This window comes from Pagrus pagrus, assembly GCF_965226575.1.
Source record: "Pagrus pagrus genome assembly, chromosome: 19".
NCBI lineage: Eukaryota > Metazoa > Chordata > Actinopteri > Spariformes > Sparidae > Pagrus > Pagrus pagrus.
This window is the reverse complement of record NC_140203.1, coordinates 11,626,059-11,647,286: the sequence shown is the minus strand read 5'-3', so window position 1 is coordinate 11,647,286 and position 21,228 is coordinate 11,626,059. Positions and strand designations below refer to the sequence as shown.

The following is a 21,228-nucleotide window of genomic DNA, read 5'->3' as shown; positions in this document are numbered from 1 at the left end:
ATGAGCATGCTGTGTGTACAATACTTGCCGATTTGAATTTAGACACTGTGTGTGGTAAGCAGTAAGCAACTCAACAACCAGATTTTTTCATCTCCATTAAATAAACTGTGATTGGATGCCTTCTTGGTGGGTGGGCAGGGTGGTAATCAGGATTAGCAAAAGCGAGTTCATCTCTGGGTTACTGGTACACTGCCACTGGGCAAGATGTCATAACAATGTGCTGCAGCTCTTGCTGTTGTGTCACATTTCACCCAGAGGTGTGTTAAATCATACTGTAAAGTAATCTGGATTATTGCCACACAATCACAACAATGGCTTAGTTCCATCTACAGTAACTAATCATTTAATCTGTATAAAAACATGTTTTTGGTATTTTATCTTTGTTGTTTGCTGTGGAGGCAGCTGTAGCTGTGTGTCATCTGTTACATGCTGGCTTAAATTAAATTGGCATTTTCCCACATAACATTTTTGAACTGAATGTTAAAAATATCTTAATATATATTCAGTGTTTATTAAAGATGTAACACATTAATATATGTATATATTTATTCAAGTCAATGGTGAAATACTTTATTTTAATCTGGGAAACACCCGCTCAATTGTTGGAAACTGAGGGAGGCATTGTTAAGTTAACCTTGGTCTCTCAAATGTTATTAATACTCTTGTCTGTGTACATTTGTCATATGACTACAAATCCATATGACAGCTGCCAAGTACAGTTGTAAACAGTACAGTGAATGTAGCACACATTGTCTGTGGCTGGCTCCAAATGGTGCTACACTAACCAGCCCATAGAAAACCAGGAAGCTGCAGCAGTATAATAGAAAGCACTCTTTACTATAACAATATTGTTTGACCTCAATGTCAAAGCCATATTTTACCAGTAGGTGGCTCATTAATAACAATAAACAACAGGCAGATTAAACAGAATTAAGGTTTATTCATTATTATTATTATATTATTTATATGTAGCACTTTAGCAGATTCATTAAATAATGATTTTCTTGCTTCTCAATTCCTAACCCATAATTAAATTCGTAATGTTGCTATTACTGTATATCCTTTTAAGCTACATTTGGTCCACTATTAGGGGCAGATAATTATAAAATCATGGCTAGAGGCTACATCACTTTGGTACATGTGGAAGCTGGAGAGTGAGAGTCTGAGAGATACATTATATAGAAAAATAGTCTTTGAACTTTTGTGCACATTGTTCACATGCACATCTAATGAAATTATTTCTAATAAAATAAACCTGTTCACATGTTTTGTGCCGATTGAAATCTCTATTGTTTGCAGATAAAGATTAATTACTGTGATCTGACCTTGGCTGCTGGATCTGAACAGGATGTATGGAAAACAAAACAGTTGAGCCCTGTAATTGCCAGCCTTGGTAACAGGTCACATCCTACAGTGGCTGAAGCATGAAGTGTAATTGTGAAAAAATGTGCATATATATGTATATAGTAATTTCCTCATATTTCTTCATCTCTTTTCTCTGGGCTCCCTCTCTTTGCCTTTAACTACATGCATAGACACACACACACACACACACACACACACACACACACACAGACTACCCCACACAAACAAGCATCAAGTTTCGTTTCTTCTCTGTAGTTGCTGAAACCATCTCATCCACAGTGGCAGCAAGCATGCTGCCTCTAAGATGACCTGCCTTAGAGTCCACCTGCGGAAGCCCCTTGCAAACTCTCCGGAGACATCATCCTTCTTCCTCAGAACCCATGGTGAGGCTTTCTTCTTTTCACTTTTTGTTGAGAAAAATAGACTGTAATTTTAGACTGTAGCTTTAGACCCTAGATGCTATAGTTTGTCAAGAGTTTTTTGCATGCAGCATTAAGCCAAAAAGTACAAAAGAGTGGCTGCCTTTCTGTCTTAAAGTAAGGGAATGTGTCCATGTTACATAAAGCATTGTGTCAAGTGCGTCTGCCAGCAGAGACACTAGATCCTGCAGTGTGTGTAACATGAGAAGCATATTACTCGCAGCAACAAGTGGGCTCAGATGTAGAAACAAGTCCTCTGGTCTGGTAATGAGGCTGCCCCTCCTTATCTGGTGACACCCTGAATCATTTATGGAGGGTGTTAGCCAGACTAGAGGAGGGTGCACCTGCACTGTTTACTGTCAGACTAAAGCCTCATCCATTATCCAGTGTTTACCTGTCATACAAATTAATATGGATAGGGTATTACAGGGGTGCGGTTGCAGTTGTAGGGGTCGCTTTTGTATTTTACGTTTCTGATGCTTGTGTGGGTTTGTCAAGAGGAGGTCGGGGAAAGTTCACTCTGTGGCTGACTTAAAAGGCCTCATAGGATTCATTTCCACATGGCTTTGTAGTAAAACATCAAAGACATTTATATTTTTATTGCGAAATTGCCCTATAGTCACAGTACAAACAATGATTTCTTTATTATACAAGAGAACTGCTGATAGTTCAGATGAATGGAGGATGATAGCACGTTCTCCTTGATCTTGTTTCTGTTGATAACTTTAGCTTCATAATTACGTGGCTTTCTGTAGGTTCTCAGAGTAGCCATCTTGGGAGCTTTTTGCTGCATTGGCTACAGTCAGATGTGACCCATTTGGCAGAATTTAGTAAAAAATTAGCTTGGACGCTCTTCTTCTCTCTTTTGTCAGCACAACAGTTATATGCCTGACCTCTGCAGTCTTCACATGCAACCGCACAAATCATTCTGTCTTTTTAAATAAAGGTTAAAGGTTCACTTGATTAACCCCAGGGTTGTAAACCTAAACTGTGTGTCCTACATCAGAGAAAAAAAATAAAATAAAATAAAACAAACTATTTCATACAGTGGAGTGCAGAGGATAATTGAGGAGTCTCTTAGCTCTGAGGAAAGAAGCTGCTCCATAGTCTGCTGGTATGACAATGGATATTTCTGTATCTTTTGCCAAATGGCAGCAGGGTGAACAGACTATGGCTGGGCTGGGTGTTGTCTTTTAGTATAATTTGGGCTCTGTGCACTGTTCTGCAAGATTGTTGATTTCCTCCAGATATGAACTCTCATCATTGTTTATAATGCGGCCAATGATGGTGATGTCGACCGCATACTTCACAATTGAGTTCTCTCGATTGCGGGGAGTGCAGTCATGGGTGTACAGTGTGAACTGGAGGGGGCTAAGCACACAGCCCTGGGGGGATTTGGTGTTGAGCACCAAAGTAGAGGAAATGTGATTGCCTGCCACAGTTTTCCAATCAGCTTTACTGGTGAGATTGTATTGAATGCTGAGCTGAAGTCAACAAACAGCATTCTGATATTCCTATTCTCAAGGTGTGGGAAGACTGAGTGGAAGGCAGTGGATATGGCATTTTCAATGGATCTGTTAGTTTTGAATGCAAACAGACTGAATGCATAGTCTGCAAGTTATTAAATAAGTTTATATTTTAAGAGTAAGTGAAGTAAATACATTTAAGTCATAAGGAGGTTTTTAACGCTGTTTTCAGACTCAGATGATCAGACAGAGGGTAGGAGACTGCATTGCAGGCCTGCTTGACTTGACATCTGGCATTCCATCTTCAACAACAAAGTTAAAACTTAAATTTTTGATATCTGTTATTTAATGCATAATCATCCCACTTGGGGACTCACTGAGCTCATTTTGACAGTGTGCCCTGTGAAAACTGGGTCAAACTTTGCCATGAGCTTGACTTTTTCCAGAAAGCTTCTATTGTTTGGTACTGTATATCTTGTTTATAGTCACCCTCAGGGAAGGATGTTTCACTGCCAAAGAGGGAATTACAGTCACCAACCTGGTCTGGATTTAATATTTTCACTTCCCTTTCTGGGATTTGTAGAGTACAGTATAATTTCCCTTCTACAAATTAAACATGCAGTTCTTTGCGTGTTATAGTATGTATGGAGTTGTCAATTGTTCACATGTTCCATACTATTAGTTTATTAGATTGGAGTTTTCTCCTACTTCCTTCGCTGATGAAATGTGTAACTTGTGCCACCCTTTTTCACTCATTGCTCTGGTCATGTAAGAGTATTCTGTCATTCAAAAAAACAAACAGCAAACTAATCAACAAAAAAGACATCCGTACAACTTTACAGACACACACATACACAAACGGAGGCTAGTAACAACTAGGACACAAATGTTTTTTTGATGCCTAATAGTAACAGAAAATGGCCCAGTTTGCTGTTAGGAGATTTAAAGTGACTTGACAAGTTTTGAGGTGTAACTACTGACTCAAGTGGTTTGAGCTAAATTTCTTCTTTGTTCAGCTTTTGTGTCCTTTGCTACCTTTTGCTTGACAGTCATACTCACACTGTAGAATTGATTACTGCACCACTCCACTAACTGGGGTTTGAGGCAACGCCTGAGTCAGGGAGCGACAGGAAGAGGGATAAAAAATGTCATAGATGAAGGGTGTCAGGGTAGAGAATGGAGGGGTGAGAAAAAGGACATCTGAGAACAGATAGAAGTTTTGTCAGACTTAAAGATCAAGATGAACCTGAAGCTTTAGAGTTATATTAATTAGATAATTTGAATGCACTTTATTCCTGTTCTTCTTTCTTGTCAGCATTTATGAGGAATAATAATTACTGTCACACACAAAAAATAAAGTCTCAAGGTTGCAAGGAAGACAAGTGATACTTCTTCTGAAAATGTCCTGAGAATTTGGGTAAATTTGACCTCTTTTGAGGTAAAATTGTTACCTCTGAAACAGAGATAATAATGTCTGCAGAGGAGCAAACATAATTTGGTTTTAAAGTATCAAACACTGTGTGGATCCCATAACTTGTTCTCCATTCATCAGCTCTAGACTTCACAGTGTAAGACGCAGTTTTATCTTATTTAATGTAATATATTTAATGTTAACGTTACAAACGATACAAGTTTTCAAATGAGGGGTTTGTTAGTTTTTAGTCTCTTGTTTTTATGATTGTTATTTGCCAGAAATGGATTTTCTTAAGGCTATTACAGGAAACGTCTCAACTTTTCTACTTGCTGACCTCAATTACCCCTCAGATACTAAATATATAAGCATTTTACCAAGAACACAGATTGTATTTTTCGTGTCATCTTATTCTTAGTTTCATTCCATATTTTCCCCTGTGAGTGGAGCCTTTATCTCTCTTCCCCTCCTCAGAAAAGCTTGCAAATGATTATGTGTAATTGATGGACATATCTTGTCGTCATGATTAAAGTGCCCATAGCATTTCAGATGATTAAATATTAAATACGGGCCAAGGCCTTTTAGAAATATGAAATGTTCAGTCTTGCAAAGACAGAATTCTCACAGACCTTTCAATTTTAAGCCATTAAATAATGTTCTACTGTTCTGTCTGTCAAAGCATATTGGCATACTGACATAAAGGTGTCTCCCTTTATGAATTCAATGGACACAATAAATCTGATCTACTCCTCCGATTAGAGCTCTACCTCACTGGTCTTGGCAGCTTACACCGAAGAAGATGAGCTTTGGAAGTTATATAACAGGCCCGTTAAAAGAAATTCAGCGAGGAAACGAGAGGACACCTTGTGTGGCTCTCATCAAATCTGCTCTTTGTTCCCCCTTGGATCAAATAGGATGAATTGGCTCTCGCCCCAGTTGAAAACTTTGAATCCTATACACAGCAGTTTCGCAACTTTTCAAAACCCTCCCGTTCTCACAGAAGATGTTACAGAACACGGATTAACCTCAGTCCCTTTTCTTGCTCCGCTGTGCTGATAATGGCTACTTTTAACTGTCACTTAAAGACCAACAGTGTCCCCTGGCTTGGCCTCAATGGGTGCTGGTGGGGGCACAGGTTTTCAAATGTAAATGTGACAAATAAGCAGTAAAGCCTATTAAAGCAGAGGGAGAGGGAGTGGGAGGTGCACGATAACGAAGAGCTGAACACATACAGATACACTACGTAACCTTGTCACCATGGACTTTTCTCCCTTCTTTGGTAATTTAATGAAAGACATACCGTATTTTGGATTCTGTCCTTTTGAAAAAATATTTTTCATTCCGCTCTGGAATTGAATGTGTCTTTACAAAGATCTGGACCGGATGCCCTCTTCTTTAGTTGTTATCTGCATTGAATCAGGACTAAGGCCTCAGAGGAACATGGCAGTGTAGCATCATCTTGAATGACAGGGCCACTGCCGTAATGACAAAGTAGGACAGCATTTCAGATATTTTGTTGTCTGACAGAATGTGGCAGAACGGATGCTGCTCTTTTAGGTCTGGACATTGAAACCCAATAACAGCTCATGCTTGGTATCTGACACGTGACTGGATGACATTTTTGGAAGTGAAAAGGGAGCCACAACTTTAAGTATGAACTGCATGTTGTCATATATGTATGTTTGAATGTATTTATGAAATTTGAATAAAAAATCACATTAGTCAGTACCCTAACCTTAACCCTAACCCAGGTTGGGGATGTTATCTGGACCTATACAGCATTTATGGTAGGTTAATGCTGACTCAGATACTCATGTCATGTTACTGGACAGGCAGCAATGCTTCGTGGCCTGATTAAGCTGGCACATGAACAAGGAACGGCCGAGCAGAGGAGGAGTAACCCAGTGTCAATATCTATGTTAGTGTCTTGCATCATTTTCGTGGCTCTTTTTTTTAAAACTCTCCCTCTTCACATCGTATTAATTAAATACGCCTTACGGTATTTTGTTCATATGGTGTAATGCCGTGCATAACGTTTTTCTTTTTTCCCCCCCACATATAATTTCACAAATTTCAATTTCCCAAAATTTTAAAAGGGGGAGTTGGAAGTCTGTGGGGTGAGACAGCATTTAATGGCAGGCGATTTCACCATCAAATAAATTTAGTCTAAAGTCAACAGATTCCTTTGAGAAACAGGATCCAAAACTAAACAGATGAGTAAAATTACTCATGCATACATAGAAGGAAGGATAAAAGTAGGACTGGCCTGTTTAACGAAAAGGAGACAAGTATCTCGGATAGTAATGTGTTAAGCATGGATTTTATCAATCAGAGATGAGATTTTTGTGCTTTTTTTAGATACCTACATGAAAAATGGAGGCTTTTTTACTTAAAAACAAGAAACAATTCACAGCTTTGTCCCAAAGTGGAGACCAATTATGTTTGTAAATTGATAGTGGGGTCCAGTGACTGTGTTTCATAGTATAAGAGGAAGTGGAGCATATGATTAAAGTTACACAAGGATTCAAGGAAAGTTATCTTTTAATTTCCATGTACATGAAAGGTGTTTGCTGCTTGAATAACTGGGTCTTTACAGCACTGCGACTGTACATTAAAAGCAAACACTAGAAAATTGAATAGTCTCTTTGTCCCATAGAGTATTAAATATTTTCTTAAGCACAATAGCTGAGTTTACCCTTTTTGGTTTTTTCCTGCCTTGGTTTTTTTTTTTTTTTTTTTCTTTCAGTGTAACCTGTTCTCCAGAGTGTTGGACACTTTTATTGTTGAGGGGACTCATTATTTTTTACTGCTGCTATAAAAAGTCTCACTCTAGACTTTTTACTATGCTGCATTATTGTAATTATAGACTCTCTCTGTCTGTAAAAGTTGTTGGTTGGCAGCTCCCTAAGAATTAAGGCATATTATGCCTTGACCCTCCTTCACCTGTACAAGCCTGGCATTTTCTTTCCTGCTCTAAATTCTGCCATGCACATCAGCACATCAGCTCCATGGCTGCAGATGGCATCCCTGCCACCCGAGGGTGTGTTCAGTGCATTTCTGGAGAGACAGTGCAGTGGCTGAAGGATGGGGAAGTGGACATTTGCTTAACATCTTCACTAGATTGCCAGCAGCATATACAAGTCAAGTCAATTTTATTTACATAGCCCAGTCTAGGAACATTTAAGAATTTCTGAGTTCTTGTGGCATCTGAACTTTGCTTGCTCTGTTGATGGAAATGTCTCTGATGAGAGTAGATTGGGTAGCCATGCATAAATCCTAGTAATCATTTCAGAGCAAGACTTTATGTAAATTCAGCATCAAGAAGCAGTCTCTGAAGGTAATTCTTTCAGCGACTGAGTGAGTAATTGCTGCGGATTGTGTTGCAAATAGGTTGGAAAAGTGTTTAATGTGGGCTGGAGAATGTAGTATGTCTATGTGTATACAAAGTGCAACCGCTTAGATTTGCATTGGTTTGAACAAACATGTAGCCTATGAATTATGCTGCACTAATTTATATAAGCTTTAGCCTTTAGAATAATAGTTAGAGATGTTAGCATTTAGCTTAATGCACTGCTGTGTCATAGCCTCACAGAGCTGTTAACATGCCATGTTATGTAGAGTCTTAAGGGCCATCCACACCATAACTGTAACACTAATTATAAATATCTTGTTTAAAAATCTTTCTAACTCAACTAGATGGCATAGTCCACACTACAACTATAACAACAAAAACGGTGTCAAACAATATCATTGGGATTACTTTCAGAGCGATTTGATGAACAAAAGAAACACTGACAGCTGACCAGAATCCAGAATTCACAGGGCCGTGACTTCGCTTGATTTTAAGGGGCAGTTTTCTACATAATAATGTTGTAGGCGTGCTTATAATATTGGTTTCGAACTGATGCCTACCTCTTTTATGTTTAGACGGTCTACACTGATTACTCAGACTCTGAATTTTGTAAAACCATCTTCTTCTGGTTGTCATTTTGTTTCTCTGTACACCATACAGCAGTAACAGGTCATTAATGTCAACTTCCCTCGGCTGCCAACACAGCCGAGCGTGTGCAGCGGATGCTTGGCACCAGTATTTACTGAACATTATCGTTCATCAGTGTGGATGCTCACATCGTTATATATGATTATATTTATAGTAATCCTTCTTGGTATGGATGGACATTTAGTCATGTTGACTAATTATGCTCAAAACCTGCCTTTACTCCAGAATCATAAAATACAATGTATTTATATATAAACAAAAAAGACAGGGTCAGTTTGCTGAGTGCACAGTAGCATATATCCATACTGTAAGTGGGCTGGAGTGTGTTTTCATTTGTGAATGTATTGACCCACAGTGCTGTCTCGTCTGCCATGCCCTATTAATTCACTCCTACTTTCACAGGCTGTGACCTCTGATTCCACAGTGTTGTTGTTCCACTCTTACAGGCCATCTGCTTTCTGAAAAGATAGCTTGATTTTCTTTTGTGTGCCTCCTTATTCTTCTTTCCTTTCTCCCTTGGCTTTGAAAAACCTTTACATGTTAATCTGCCATCGTTAACACCCAAATGGCTGATATCTACCCGGTCGTATTAGTGTTTTTGATCTTTGCGTGGACCGATTTTACAAATAAGACTAATGTATTCTGTATGTTGGAGCAATTTATCGACTTCTATGTTTAATAGTTTCACCTGCAGTGTTTTAGGAATGAAGGAAAATCCCATTATAGGATCAATACAACTCAATACAACATGTTTACTGAAAACATGAACACCTTTTAGCCATTCAAACAACATCGTAAGCATGTTGTGACCACTTAAACAAAATGAATTTCCCAGAAGCGCAGGACAAGAAGCAGGAAGGGAATCGGCCTTTGGACCTTCTCTTGCATTCTGTGCTTTTGATCCATTAGAGATGGAAAAATCGGACATTTTTGTTTCAAAAGGAATACTCTCTTTCATTTCTTTATTACACTGTCATTCTACTAGTCCCAGGGAGCAGACATGGTGTTGGTGAAAATGAGAAAGTATTTCCAAAATGCAAAACCAGAAAAAGCAGTAACACTAATCTTTATGGCACTTCTTTAGTCAGCTCAATGTGTTTAATTAAATACATGGATTACAAATAATGAGATCTGGCATCCACACACACACTGTATGTTAGTATTGACTTGGGTTTACAGTGGTTAGTATTTACTTGTTTTATCCGTATAGCTGAGACTGTTTGAGCAGTCTGCCTTTATGATTATCCATTTGGTTTAGTCTTATAAATGCAGTTTGATATACTGTAGATTCTGTTTTTGAGACTGCTGCTTAACTACCTTGAGGTTCAGACGTACCAGGAAGATATTTCAAACAGTGTTTTCTCTTTGTTCTTCTACCACAGCCAGCAGCACAATTCCATGCCAAGTTCAGTGTGGGAACGACAAACATCCCTTGTACCCAAGCTCTGAAGTGCCAGCAGCGTTATCACACAACGAGGCTCCCACATTTTAGCTTTAGACTGTGCTCTTATGAGCAGGATTAATTTAGAAAAGCACAAAGCCAATGTTAGCAGTGGCCATGTCAACACGGCTAACAAGTCTCCTCGAGCTGTTAGCAGTGCTGTTAGGAGACTTACAGGAAAGGACAGAGTGTGAGCCAGGGAGACAAGAAGTGACAGATGATAGACAATGGGCAAAGACACACACACACACGCACACACACACACACGCTCACACACACACACACACACACACACACGCACGCACACACGCACGCACGCACGCACACACACACACACACACACACACACACACACACACACACACACACACACACACACACAATCCTTAACTACCCCTTAAAAAGTAAAGTTAGTTAAACCAGAAATTAATAGTTAAACTTCTGGCAATGGGCTACTCAGAGTGCAGATGACACATTGTTAAAATGTGAACATATTTACACACACACACACGCACACACACACGCACACACACACACACACACACACACACACACACACACACACACACACACACACACACACACACACACACACAGGCTACAGGCTACAGGCCCCAGAAACTATATGACCTTTTTATTCTGCGTGTGGGTTGCACTTTCTGTCTCCTCGCCTTTCCTTTTCTGCTAGTTCTCTGATATTCTCATGTTCAACATCATGTAAGGATCTAGGTGGTATTTTATTGTTTTGATTTTTGAAAGGAAATGTAGTTATTATATCTACAACGATGCCCTGCTTTCATATAATGAAAGAATAGTTGGATGTTTAGGAGGTGATATTATTTTTTTTGTTGAGAGTAGGATGAGACAAGTGATACAGTAAGACTCTGAAATCTGTCTGTAAAATATGAAACGACGGCTAGCACACTGCAGGGCTCCAATATCCAAATGATTTAATGCTCCAAAGTAGTGATGTTTTGAAGAAACCTGCTCTTCATCAGACTCAGTCTGAGACTGGAGGCAGGGGTAACAGCTTTGCTGGCTGGTTTTACAGGGGCTATGTGCAGGACTTTTTCTTGTCCAAGCGCAGTGACTACCTGGACTTGACTCTAAGCAGTCACTGTGGCCAAGAAATAGTTCAGTACATAACCCATTGTAAAACCAATATTCTTACCAAGCTAAGCTAATGTCTTCCTTGCGATAGTTTTATATTTGCCACCAGATATGAAATTGGTATTGTATAAAAACCATTACATCATAATACACACCATCATAACCTACCTTCGTCTGTTTTTAATAGGTGAGCTGAAGCTGTCAATCATCCAAGAGCATGACGAACTTGTTGTTAGCGGTAAGTCCTGTTAAAGTCTGCTCACAGAGAGACACTGCTGTTGAGAAACACTTTGTTCCCTCTTCATTTTAATCAAAGTGCTATAGAGTGTGTCTCTGTTTGAGGCTGGTGACATATTGATTCAATAAATGTAAAATCCTGAAAAGTTATATGTCACATGTAATAAAAAATGTATAAAGTAAATATACTGAATTTCAAACTATGACAGGAGAGCATTAATAAGAACAGGCATAAGTAGTTGGTAAGGTAGCAGGTCCATTAATCCAACAAAAGTGGTTATTTATTTTGGTCTCCCAGCAACCAAAACCTTCCACCCCCATCTTCTGTTTGTGATTCTCCATCTCCTCTCTCAGCGTCTTTTGTGCCCCTGTCATTTCTCTGACTGAATGGCTATTTACTCATCAGATGGCAAACTAGCTGTTTTTCTTTCTTATTTGTTCTTGTCTAGTCTTGTCTGTTGCCTGACACATTTGATGAAATATCTAAATTCATCTCATCTCACTCCACTTTACATACATGAGTGGAACAGAATATTAAAAACATCTCTTCATCTGTATTTATTTCAGGGACAGTGTTTGCTGTTTGCTCACATAAAAATCAGAATGTAAAAACCAACTATCAATGTACTATTTATCTTTTATTTGTGTTTTTGTTTTTGATGTGTATTGCATGTAGTTTCTGAGATTTTACATTTATTATTAAGTGTTATAGAAGAGCAGTTCTTTAGAAGAGGCAACCAGCTATAGTGAAAAGCTACTTTACAGTTTGGCAATCTCATAGTGTTTACTTTACTGAACATAAGGAATTATGCGATCTTGACAAACCTATAAAACTATTAGCAAAAAAATTAAGCACACCAACGTGGTTTAGCATCCAAAACAATGTGAAAGGATTTTTTTTACCACAAAAATAAATGAATTTCCCACAGATCATACCGTATATTACATGGGTTACAGTGGATAACACAAAACCCAGTTTGCAAGTATGTTTAACCAGTTTCTAATTGAACAGCCCAACCTGTTCTTGATACTTTAAGCTGTTCTATAGGTTCTGTAATCTCACACGATGACATAATTCGATGGAGGGTTTGTAATCTAATTATAAAAGTATAAATCACCATATAAAAAGTTATACTTTATTGCTGCAGTTAGATGAGAACCACATATAAAGATTGATGATTTTATCTGTATTAAGTTGACATGTTGGTCTGAATCGTATCTTGTAATATCTTGAGAAGTGTCTAGAGATCAAAATGTTGGACTTGATATAGCTTCCTGTCTCGATTTTCATGTGGTTTTTCAGCCCCATGTCGATGCTCTGCCATAAATTCTTATTTTCCTGAAGCAAATACTAGGAAGTCAAAATCTCATTCGATTTCTGTGCTTTGGCGCAGCACAACACACAATAAAATGACTTTGCTGGCAGTGATAAAGGATGAGAAAAAGTCAAACGACAAATTTTGACCTACACACACACACACACACACACACACACACACACACACACACACACCTTATTTCTATAAAATGTGCAGAATTTCCCGTTGGGTTCTCAGTGGAAATAATTGGTGGCATCTTGCATATAATTTTCATAGCTTGTGATGTCAGCAGTTTGACATCCTCCTATTCCTCCTCTACATTCTTCAACAAGAAACAAAAGACATTCTGAGTATATTTGATACAGGCAGGCTGTGTTAAACAACTCAGCCCATTTTTTTCCCCAACCACAGCATCTTGCACAAATTAGCTTCTGTATTTAATATTCTCTGGATTCCTAACACATGCACACAGCAAACCTGATAGTGTTTTTCTAACAACAGCATGCTTACTCAGAAATATCGTACACTGTACAGATTCTGAGCCACAGTTAGCTTTACAGTGGAGCTCAGTGTTTGTGGGTCAAGTGTTGGTTCTGAATTGGTGACATTTTGACCCAACACCTGAAAATAAAATGTCATATACATATTTAATGTGACTACAAAGTCATAATTTATTGAGTTATTTTTGTATGTGTTCATAGTTTTGGAGGCGAGGGGCATGGTGGAAGAGTGCCAGGGGCCATGTGACTCTTATGTTAAGGTATGTACCGCTGTACAGAATGATACAACAAAGCCCTTGTGGGAACTGTGAGATAATGTTGGTTTGTCTGTTCTTTTGTTTTGCTGTCCTCCTCAGGTTGGTATGTTCCCAGACAGTGATCCTCAAGACAGACAGAAGACTCGTATGGTTCCTCACTGCAGGAACCCCATCTTCTTACAAACTTTTTCATTGTAAGCAATCAGTCAATCCCCTCCTCAATCTACCAGTTTCACCTCATGTTATGTACAGGAAAGATAATTGGATGTGATGAATGTGTAAATTAAAGCATGATTGCTTTGTATACAAAGCTTTTAACTCTCAGTTAGGGGCTTTTCACGTGCCATTGGCACCAAACAGATGTTTGCAAAGTTTAGGAACACCTCAACTAGTTAATCATAAATATACTCTTGTTTCCAGCATTGTCAGTGAGGGAGACCTTCACAAGAGACTGCTCTTCACAGCATGGAACTCCAACTCCACAACAAGGTACCTGCTATAAGTTTAATTTAAACTCATATTTCAAATATTTTCAAGAAGCTGTAACACTGGAGTATACCGTGTGTACACAGGAACAAAGCTCCCTAGGCAGGCAGTGAAATACCATTTTATAATTGATGCTGCTTCGTGTTTCTTCTGTATGTTTTACTATGTGTGTGTGTGTTTCTTTGTATGGCTGTTTCTGATTCTGGCAGAGTGAATGTGTTACTCTCGCCTCCCTGCCTCACCAGACTTAAGCTGAAACAGGGTCATTGCTGGGGATGTAGGACATATGGTCGGATGAGTCACACATTTCTTGTGCTATGTTCTATTGAGAGGACAGAAAAAAGAATTGCTATGTGTAAAAAAAAACTGAAGAACAATACTTTTAATATGTTTTATAAAATTTAAGGGTGTTTGTTACAAACATAGAGCACTGTTATCCATTTTATATTTTTTAAATGATTGTTTTCAGTTTAATAGAATACCACATACAGCATATGTTATTACAGGGACAAGCTTACATGAGTGATTGAGTGTCAATCGAGGAATGATTATAAAGATCTTTTGGGACAGTTTCTGGGACACAGATTAAGAGCGATTTACTCATCTTTGGTAAGCAATTAAGCTTCATTGAAAGCAAATGCCCCCTGGTATTATTTGGGAAAAGTCAGAAGGAACAAATGTTTCCAATAGTAAATACACATTTGATAAAGCACTTCTCCTCTGCCAGTTATATGCCAGTTGGTTTGAATTTTAGTTTGGTTCGTTTAATATGCTGATAAGATTGTAAGTGTAGCTTGCCCAAAAGCTTGATTTGTTTAAGGCCAGGGGCACTCTGCCCTTCTTCTGACAATTGGTGTAAATTAACTACGAGATGAAAGAGGCAGACTCTTACATGCTCCCATTTTCTTTGTGCAGAATGGCTCCGAACCAGGGTTGTAATGTTTATTGTTGTATTTAGAAGGATTCATTCACATACTTCAAATCCACTCAGAGCCATTTCACACATAACTATTGATTCTCCAGATGCCCCGCCAAGCAAAGACTATATTTTAGTCTTCTGCAGTAAACCAGGACAGTATTTGTTCAACGCTAACAGTCTGTCACCTTAGGTGAACAGCAGTGATCTGAGCAACTCCATCCACAGCTTTATTGTGGAGTAGCTCAATGAAAAGAACTTGAGATCACAACCTGTTGAATGTGTCCACTCTCGCACACCCAAGGACAGCACACATTCATAGCAATGAAAGCATTAATCATACTATTTCGCACATGAAAGGACTTGTGTTGAAAAGAGAATTATGTTTCCATGTTATTTGTGAATGCTGACAGCAAAGGGAGTGACAGGAAAGAAAAGCAGGGGAAATGTTTGTATCCTGCAATATCTATGACCTCTATCACAATTCAAATAACCCCACATTTCAGCTGTGAGATGGAACTGCCAGTTCTGTAACAAGCACTAACTTAATGGTTTGGTGGAGACCAAATAGGATTTTGCGCTGTTGACAAAATTGTAATGGAATGTCTTCAAGGTTGCTGAAATGATAAAAACAATAAAACAATTTGCCATACAAAGTGGCCACATAGAATATACATAGATATTGTCAGGCAATAAATATGCCTACATAAGCTGTAGAAGCAGCTCATGAGCCATCAATATATGCATCTCTCAATGAAGCAACAAGAACTAGAATCTTTGTTGGCTTTCTCATTAAATGTGGTCAATTGTGGCTGTTGGAACCACAACCGTCAAACGAATCCTTGGTCTCTGCAGGGCTGATCTATACTCCTGTGCTGCCCATGTGTTCCTCAGAAGCAATTTTAAATAAAGTGCAGCCTCAAATGTCATGAAAATGTGCTTATTCGACTCTCCCCTGTGCTGTGCTGCTGTGAAGAAATTGTGGGCAGCGGTGCCTCTGCAGCAAATCCTCTTAAACACCACACAACATTGGCCAAGATGCTGCTGTAGTCAAACCCATCTGATCCTCACATTAATGTGTGGAATATATGGACACAATGACACAGCATGCAGCTAAAAAATAGCTCTTCACTTTAATGATGACTCCAGCTAGACATCAGGCAGCCTTGTTAATCAAAACAGACACATAGTCTTGCCTATGTTCGGGGTAAGGTTGAAGACAGGAGCAGCACTAAATTTAGATGAACACTTAGTATCACATTGTCATTTTCTATTTCACCCTGTTCAATCATATCTTATTCTTACAAAATTGCAATGGGTTGATCAGATGTTGTATTTTTTATTATTTATTACTCATCTATTTACAGAACAGCCTCGGGATTGAGCTTCAGAGCAATGTTTTTGATCACAACAGCAAGAGAAGTGTTTACAGAAGTCTTTTAAAAACCTGAATTAATAAACTTTTTGTCAGCTCCCTAATGAGGGTTTTCCTTCATCATGAGTATCGTTATTGACCCATTTTACTTGGTTGATACTTGTAAAAAGTATATTTTCTTACTCAGACACTCATTTCAGCCATGTACGATGCACCCTTTGCTGCCACCACTTAGCCCTGCCTCTGTTTTGCTCAGTCGTTGTATCTTTCACCCTGGGGTAGGGTGTCTTGATTCTTGTTGGGATAGAGAGGTAGGGCGAAGGGCTACATGGCCCACCAAACAAAGGCTTTTCAGAGGCACACTTCAAACCGAGGTTATGAGAACTCTCCGTAGTTGAAATATATTTTGGTCCTTTTCTTTATAACAAGCATAAAACGATCACTATTAGTTTGCCGATGTTTCGGTAGCTAACATGACATTGGTAGTGCTGATTTGTGCATATGACACCCCAAAGTTAACTTAAGTCCAGAGGCGAAGTTGCTGCACTTGATAACGCTCCTCTAATATCAGTGCAGACTGGCAGTGTAAGAGCATGGGTAGCTAATGTTATAAAGCATCACGTAAATGGTAAATGGCATTGTGATAATACCAGGATTGCAACAGTAACGCAACAGAAATCACCACAACTGAAGACGACATAGTGGAAATGTCCGGTCGCATCTGTTTACAATGGCATAACTGATGTTGTGTGAGGGTCTTGAGGGGTTGTCCCATTTCATAGGGGAAGATTTCAACCACTACCCCTTATGATTCTGTTGTGGAGGGGTAAGGGGGCACTCGAAAACGAGGAGTAGGGGGTAAAAATTGGAAATGGGATTGAGCCTTAGTCTAATTATATCATGGGACAACAATGGTCTACAGGGCTTTTTAGTAGAGGTGGTCTGGTGAAAATCTTTCACAGAATTGAGTCTGGATAAACTGGAGATTCTGGTAGTATGGGCTATATTTTAACTCAACATTGTCTCCAAGACATTCTGTCAATGCAACTGAGCGTTTTCAGTCACTGGCTGCTTTTTAGTAGAGGAGTCTTCTCTTGTCAGGATCCATTTAACACAACATGCTGTTATCTAAACTATCTAACATTATTCTGGTGAAAATCTTTTACAGAATTGAGTCTGGATAAACTGGAGATTCTGGTAGTATGTGCTATATTTTAACTCAACATTGTCTCCAAGACATGCTGTCAATGCAGCTGAGTGTTTTCGGTCACTAGCTCGTTCGAGTGAAGGGAGCCAAGACACATTTCAGGTGTTCATTTGTGCCGACGGCCAGTTTGCCCTCAAAACAGCCTCAGCAGCTGCATTAGTCCTGTCCAGCTGGGAAGATGTCGAGAACTGTTTTTCTCATGTATGCATAATTTAACATCTCCACCCCCTCAACCACCACCACGCACAGACTCGCATAAAACTAATAATATATTTGTCCGATGCCATTATGTTGTTATATTCATGAAAAATATTCCCCCCATATGACATTCTTGCTGCTTTTTACATTTAATGATTGTTTTGTTCATCTCCTTTTTGCCTCTACCAACACAGATTTCACCCAAGGGATCGACTTTGTCCTGTCTTTTTTTCCATAAATAGTTATGTGTGGTACCGTTGGGACAAGATTATGTTTGACAAAATCTGACATCAGGATGAAAAACACTATAAAACTTCACACCATCACATTGATTAGTTTGTATTTGTAATTAGGTCTGCTGGATTTAGGATACAAAACACATTTCAGATGTCAGTTAGATAGCACAACAGCTCTACTCAGGGGTATTTATTGATTTTTATCCTACTTATTCATTCTCTCTGTCTGTTTCTCTCTCCATATCAACAGGATGAGTGCCCTGCTGGGTTGCATGAGCTTTGGTGTGTGCTCCCTTATGGACCCGGACAAGGTAAGTTTAAACACAGAGATGATAGGTATAAAGACATTAGTAAACAGTGTCCTTAGCTCCCTTTTCAGCTTTCACGCTCTGTGTGTGTCCTTTCATTAGACCATAAATCTGAGAGTTTAGTTCAGTGGGAATGAATTCCAGTGACCTCGATATTTGAGAGGAAACACTTTGGGGTTATCAGTGTTAGAACGCATCAGTGTCGCCTCCAGATAGTGGAGTACAACACAGTTTGAGTCACTCACTCTACTGAAATGTTAGAGGTCACACACACATGCATTCCTTATTTAAGTCTTGCTGAATCTCATGTCTTTACAGAATTGAAGTCAGATTAAATGTTTATGATGCAGATGATGTAGCACATTGAAACCTTTGACATAAAACATTGCATACTGAAAATCTTTAACCAAAATTAAGTGAATTATTTCATAAAGGCAGTGTACCCTGCAGACAAAATATGAACAAGTGGTTCATCCTAATGAAAAATGTTGTCTTGGGAGACTTTCAATATCACTGGTTACGCAACAACCCGCTTTGTTGTTTTCTGTCAGAAGACAACAAAGCCCAAAGTCGAATCCTCTTGTCAGCCTGTGTTTGAGCTGTCAAAAAGACAGCACATCATGTTCTCATCACACATACTGTACATTTGCTAGCTGTTGCTCTTGTGTCTGTGCATGACCAGCTGGTGTGAACACTGAGAACTACACAATACTATACTATTACAATTACTAAAACAAGAGTGAGATGGTCTCGGAGCAGAGCAGTGCAATGCTAGCATGCTAACAGTGACAATGCTAACAACCTGATGTTATGTGCATGATGTTTATCATGTTCACCATCTTAGTTTAAGGTTTAGCTTTCTAACATGAATACATACTGAATATCAGCATGAATAACACCATGAATATCTGCATAAAATCAACTGGCATTTTCATGATAACAGGACTACCTGCTTGAAGGTGTGTCTAACTAACTATTGACACGCTTGTCTTGAGTACTGGTCAGAAAAGTGGCTGTAAATACTCTTGCTGCAGTATTATTGAAGAATCGCATCTAACAAAGCTCGGCTAATTGGTGATAGACATAGACATACAATAAAAGTCTCACCGTGTAGGCTTATTTCAATGCTTTTATTATGAAGCAGTAAAATCAGGAATGGTTGGGTTTTCACCAGCAGGAACACTCCCAAAGGACTCCCAAAACAGCTGGAAGTGAACACAGTGAAGCAGTAAAATAAAGCAGATATCTGAACATATAAACACGGACTAGGAGAGAAACTAAAGAGAGTTGGTTAGAAGCTGATCTCTATAGGCTCCTGCACAGAGTTATTGTAAGACATGCTTGATTGAGGGGGAGAAGGTGGTCGTCACAGGTTGGCCGTGGTCGCGAGACGTCACGGCACCCCAGCAGGGTCCATCCGTGGCCCGAATCTGCTCAACTTGACGTGAACTGGTAATGAAAACAGAAAATCAGTGCGGCATGTTCTGACTGCGCAGCCAAAAGTGCCAATGGAAAAGCCCTCTGGCTGATAGACTGACCCTTGAGCCATGCTGCTAGCTGGGCTTAAACACACACAAAATTGGACACAGTGTAAACATTCTTGGTAAGATGAAACACCTCAGATTCAGACACATATTACTTACTACCAGGCAAAGTGGAGAAGACAACTGCCAAAAGACACACAATAACAGACACAAAAAAGTGTGACACCACTTCACTCCACACACCTCCAGCATATTATAGAAGAACACTGTCCCTTAGTCTTACTTCCCAAACTGTCCCAGGTGATAGCAGATAAATGTGAGGTCAAAGAGTTCAGCATTGCTACTTGGCTGAATAGGTTCTCCACCACAGTACAGTAGATTCCCACGACTGCTTTTCTTAGCTATTTCCCTTCACTGTTTAATTATTCAACTGTAATTTATCCAACTCTGCATATTTTCTTTTGTCAGTGTACATTGTATTCTGTTTAAGTGGTTAGTGCGGTAAATGTTTACCTCAGCACTGTATTATTTATGTATGTTATTACGTCATTTAGCATGCATTTGTGTGAATTTTAAAACCAAAAAAAGGTCATTAGCTACTTTGACAGTTTATATAATTTGACAGTGATTATATTTTTTTTCACTGCTTAGTTTAAGTGTAGCCAAAACACTGTCAAGCTAACCAGACTCTGCCTTGGACTTAAAGAAAGCAGGAAACCTTATGCTCATTATGGTTACAGCACAGTTGGGAAAACTCTGACACATGGCGAAAACTTTCATCCAATTGTCTGTTTCTGTAATTGAGTATTCTAAACCCTACAATTAGGGCTTTTTGTGAAGTAGAAAATATGAGCGTCCTGGTGATGTAGTGATTAAAGACAGTCTGGGGTTGAAAAATAACTCCAGAAAAAAGAACCCCCCTACAGTGAAAGTACAGTAAAATCCTGTTATGCTTTTAATTTTGACCTGAAGAAAGACCAGAGCTTAATTTGCCAGTTTGAATGACACGAAAATTGATCTCTGCATTCACTGAAAAGACCTTTAATGAGTTTTTTATTTTCACCATAATTATTGTTTTTTTTTTTTTTCTCAGGCTGGCTGAGAAGTTGACTTCAAACCCTTAATTTTGTGTTTGGAAATAAAATGAGAAAAACAAACTTGAACACAGCTGCAAATTTACAAAACCTCGTTCTCTCCGTCACTCGCCCCAGTAAGTCTTTTTTGTAGTTTCAATTAACATCCACATCAGTGAGGAAAACAAACAACGAAAATAAATTATATTTTAGTCAGGCTTATGTCTTCCTTCCTCTAACATTTATCCCTATGAATATTTAATTGGCTTAATATGGTAATGAGCGAGATTTAGCTTTGAGTCACACAGAGTTACACTATTATTCTCCTCTGTTGTTTTTTTTCATTCAGCCCATCCCTTTCTGTTGCCCTGCACTGTTTTATATCTGAAGCATTTGGAGCTCATGACTGTTGGCTGTTAT

General features: G+C 38.9%; 1 protein-coding gene across 6 annotated transcripts in view; it reads left to right on the top strand.

Annotated features, from left to right (window-relative positions):
* Positions 1-21,228, top strand: part of rgs3a (regulator of G protein signaling 3a) — a 154,756-nt gene that overhangs the window by 5,708 nt on the left and 127,820 nt on the right. For 3 of the 6 annotated variants that reach the window (XM_084383656.1, XM_084383651.1, XM_084383657.1), the window contains exons 2-7: positions 1,621-1,748; positions 11,400-11,450; positions 13,470-13,528; positions 13,625-13,719; positions 13,946-14,014; positions 18,194-18,254. In XM_084383656.1, coding sequence (XP_084239782.1) covers positions 1,670-1,748; positions 11,400-11,450; positions 13,470-13,528; positions 13,625-13,719; positions 13,946-14,014; positions 18,194-18,254 — 414 coding nt within the window. In that variant the 5' untranslated portion in view covers positions 1,621-1,669. Of the gene's footprint in view, positions 1-1,536; positions 1,749-11,399; positions 11,451-13,469; positions 13,529-13,624; positions 13,720-13,945; positions 14,015-18,193; positions 18,255-21,228 lie in introns of those variants that run through there. The other 3 variants (XM_084383658.1, XM_084383659.1, XM_084383660.1) reach the window with 2 other exon arrangements.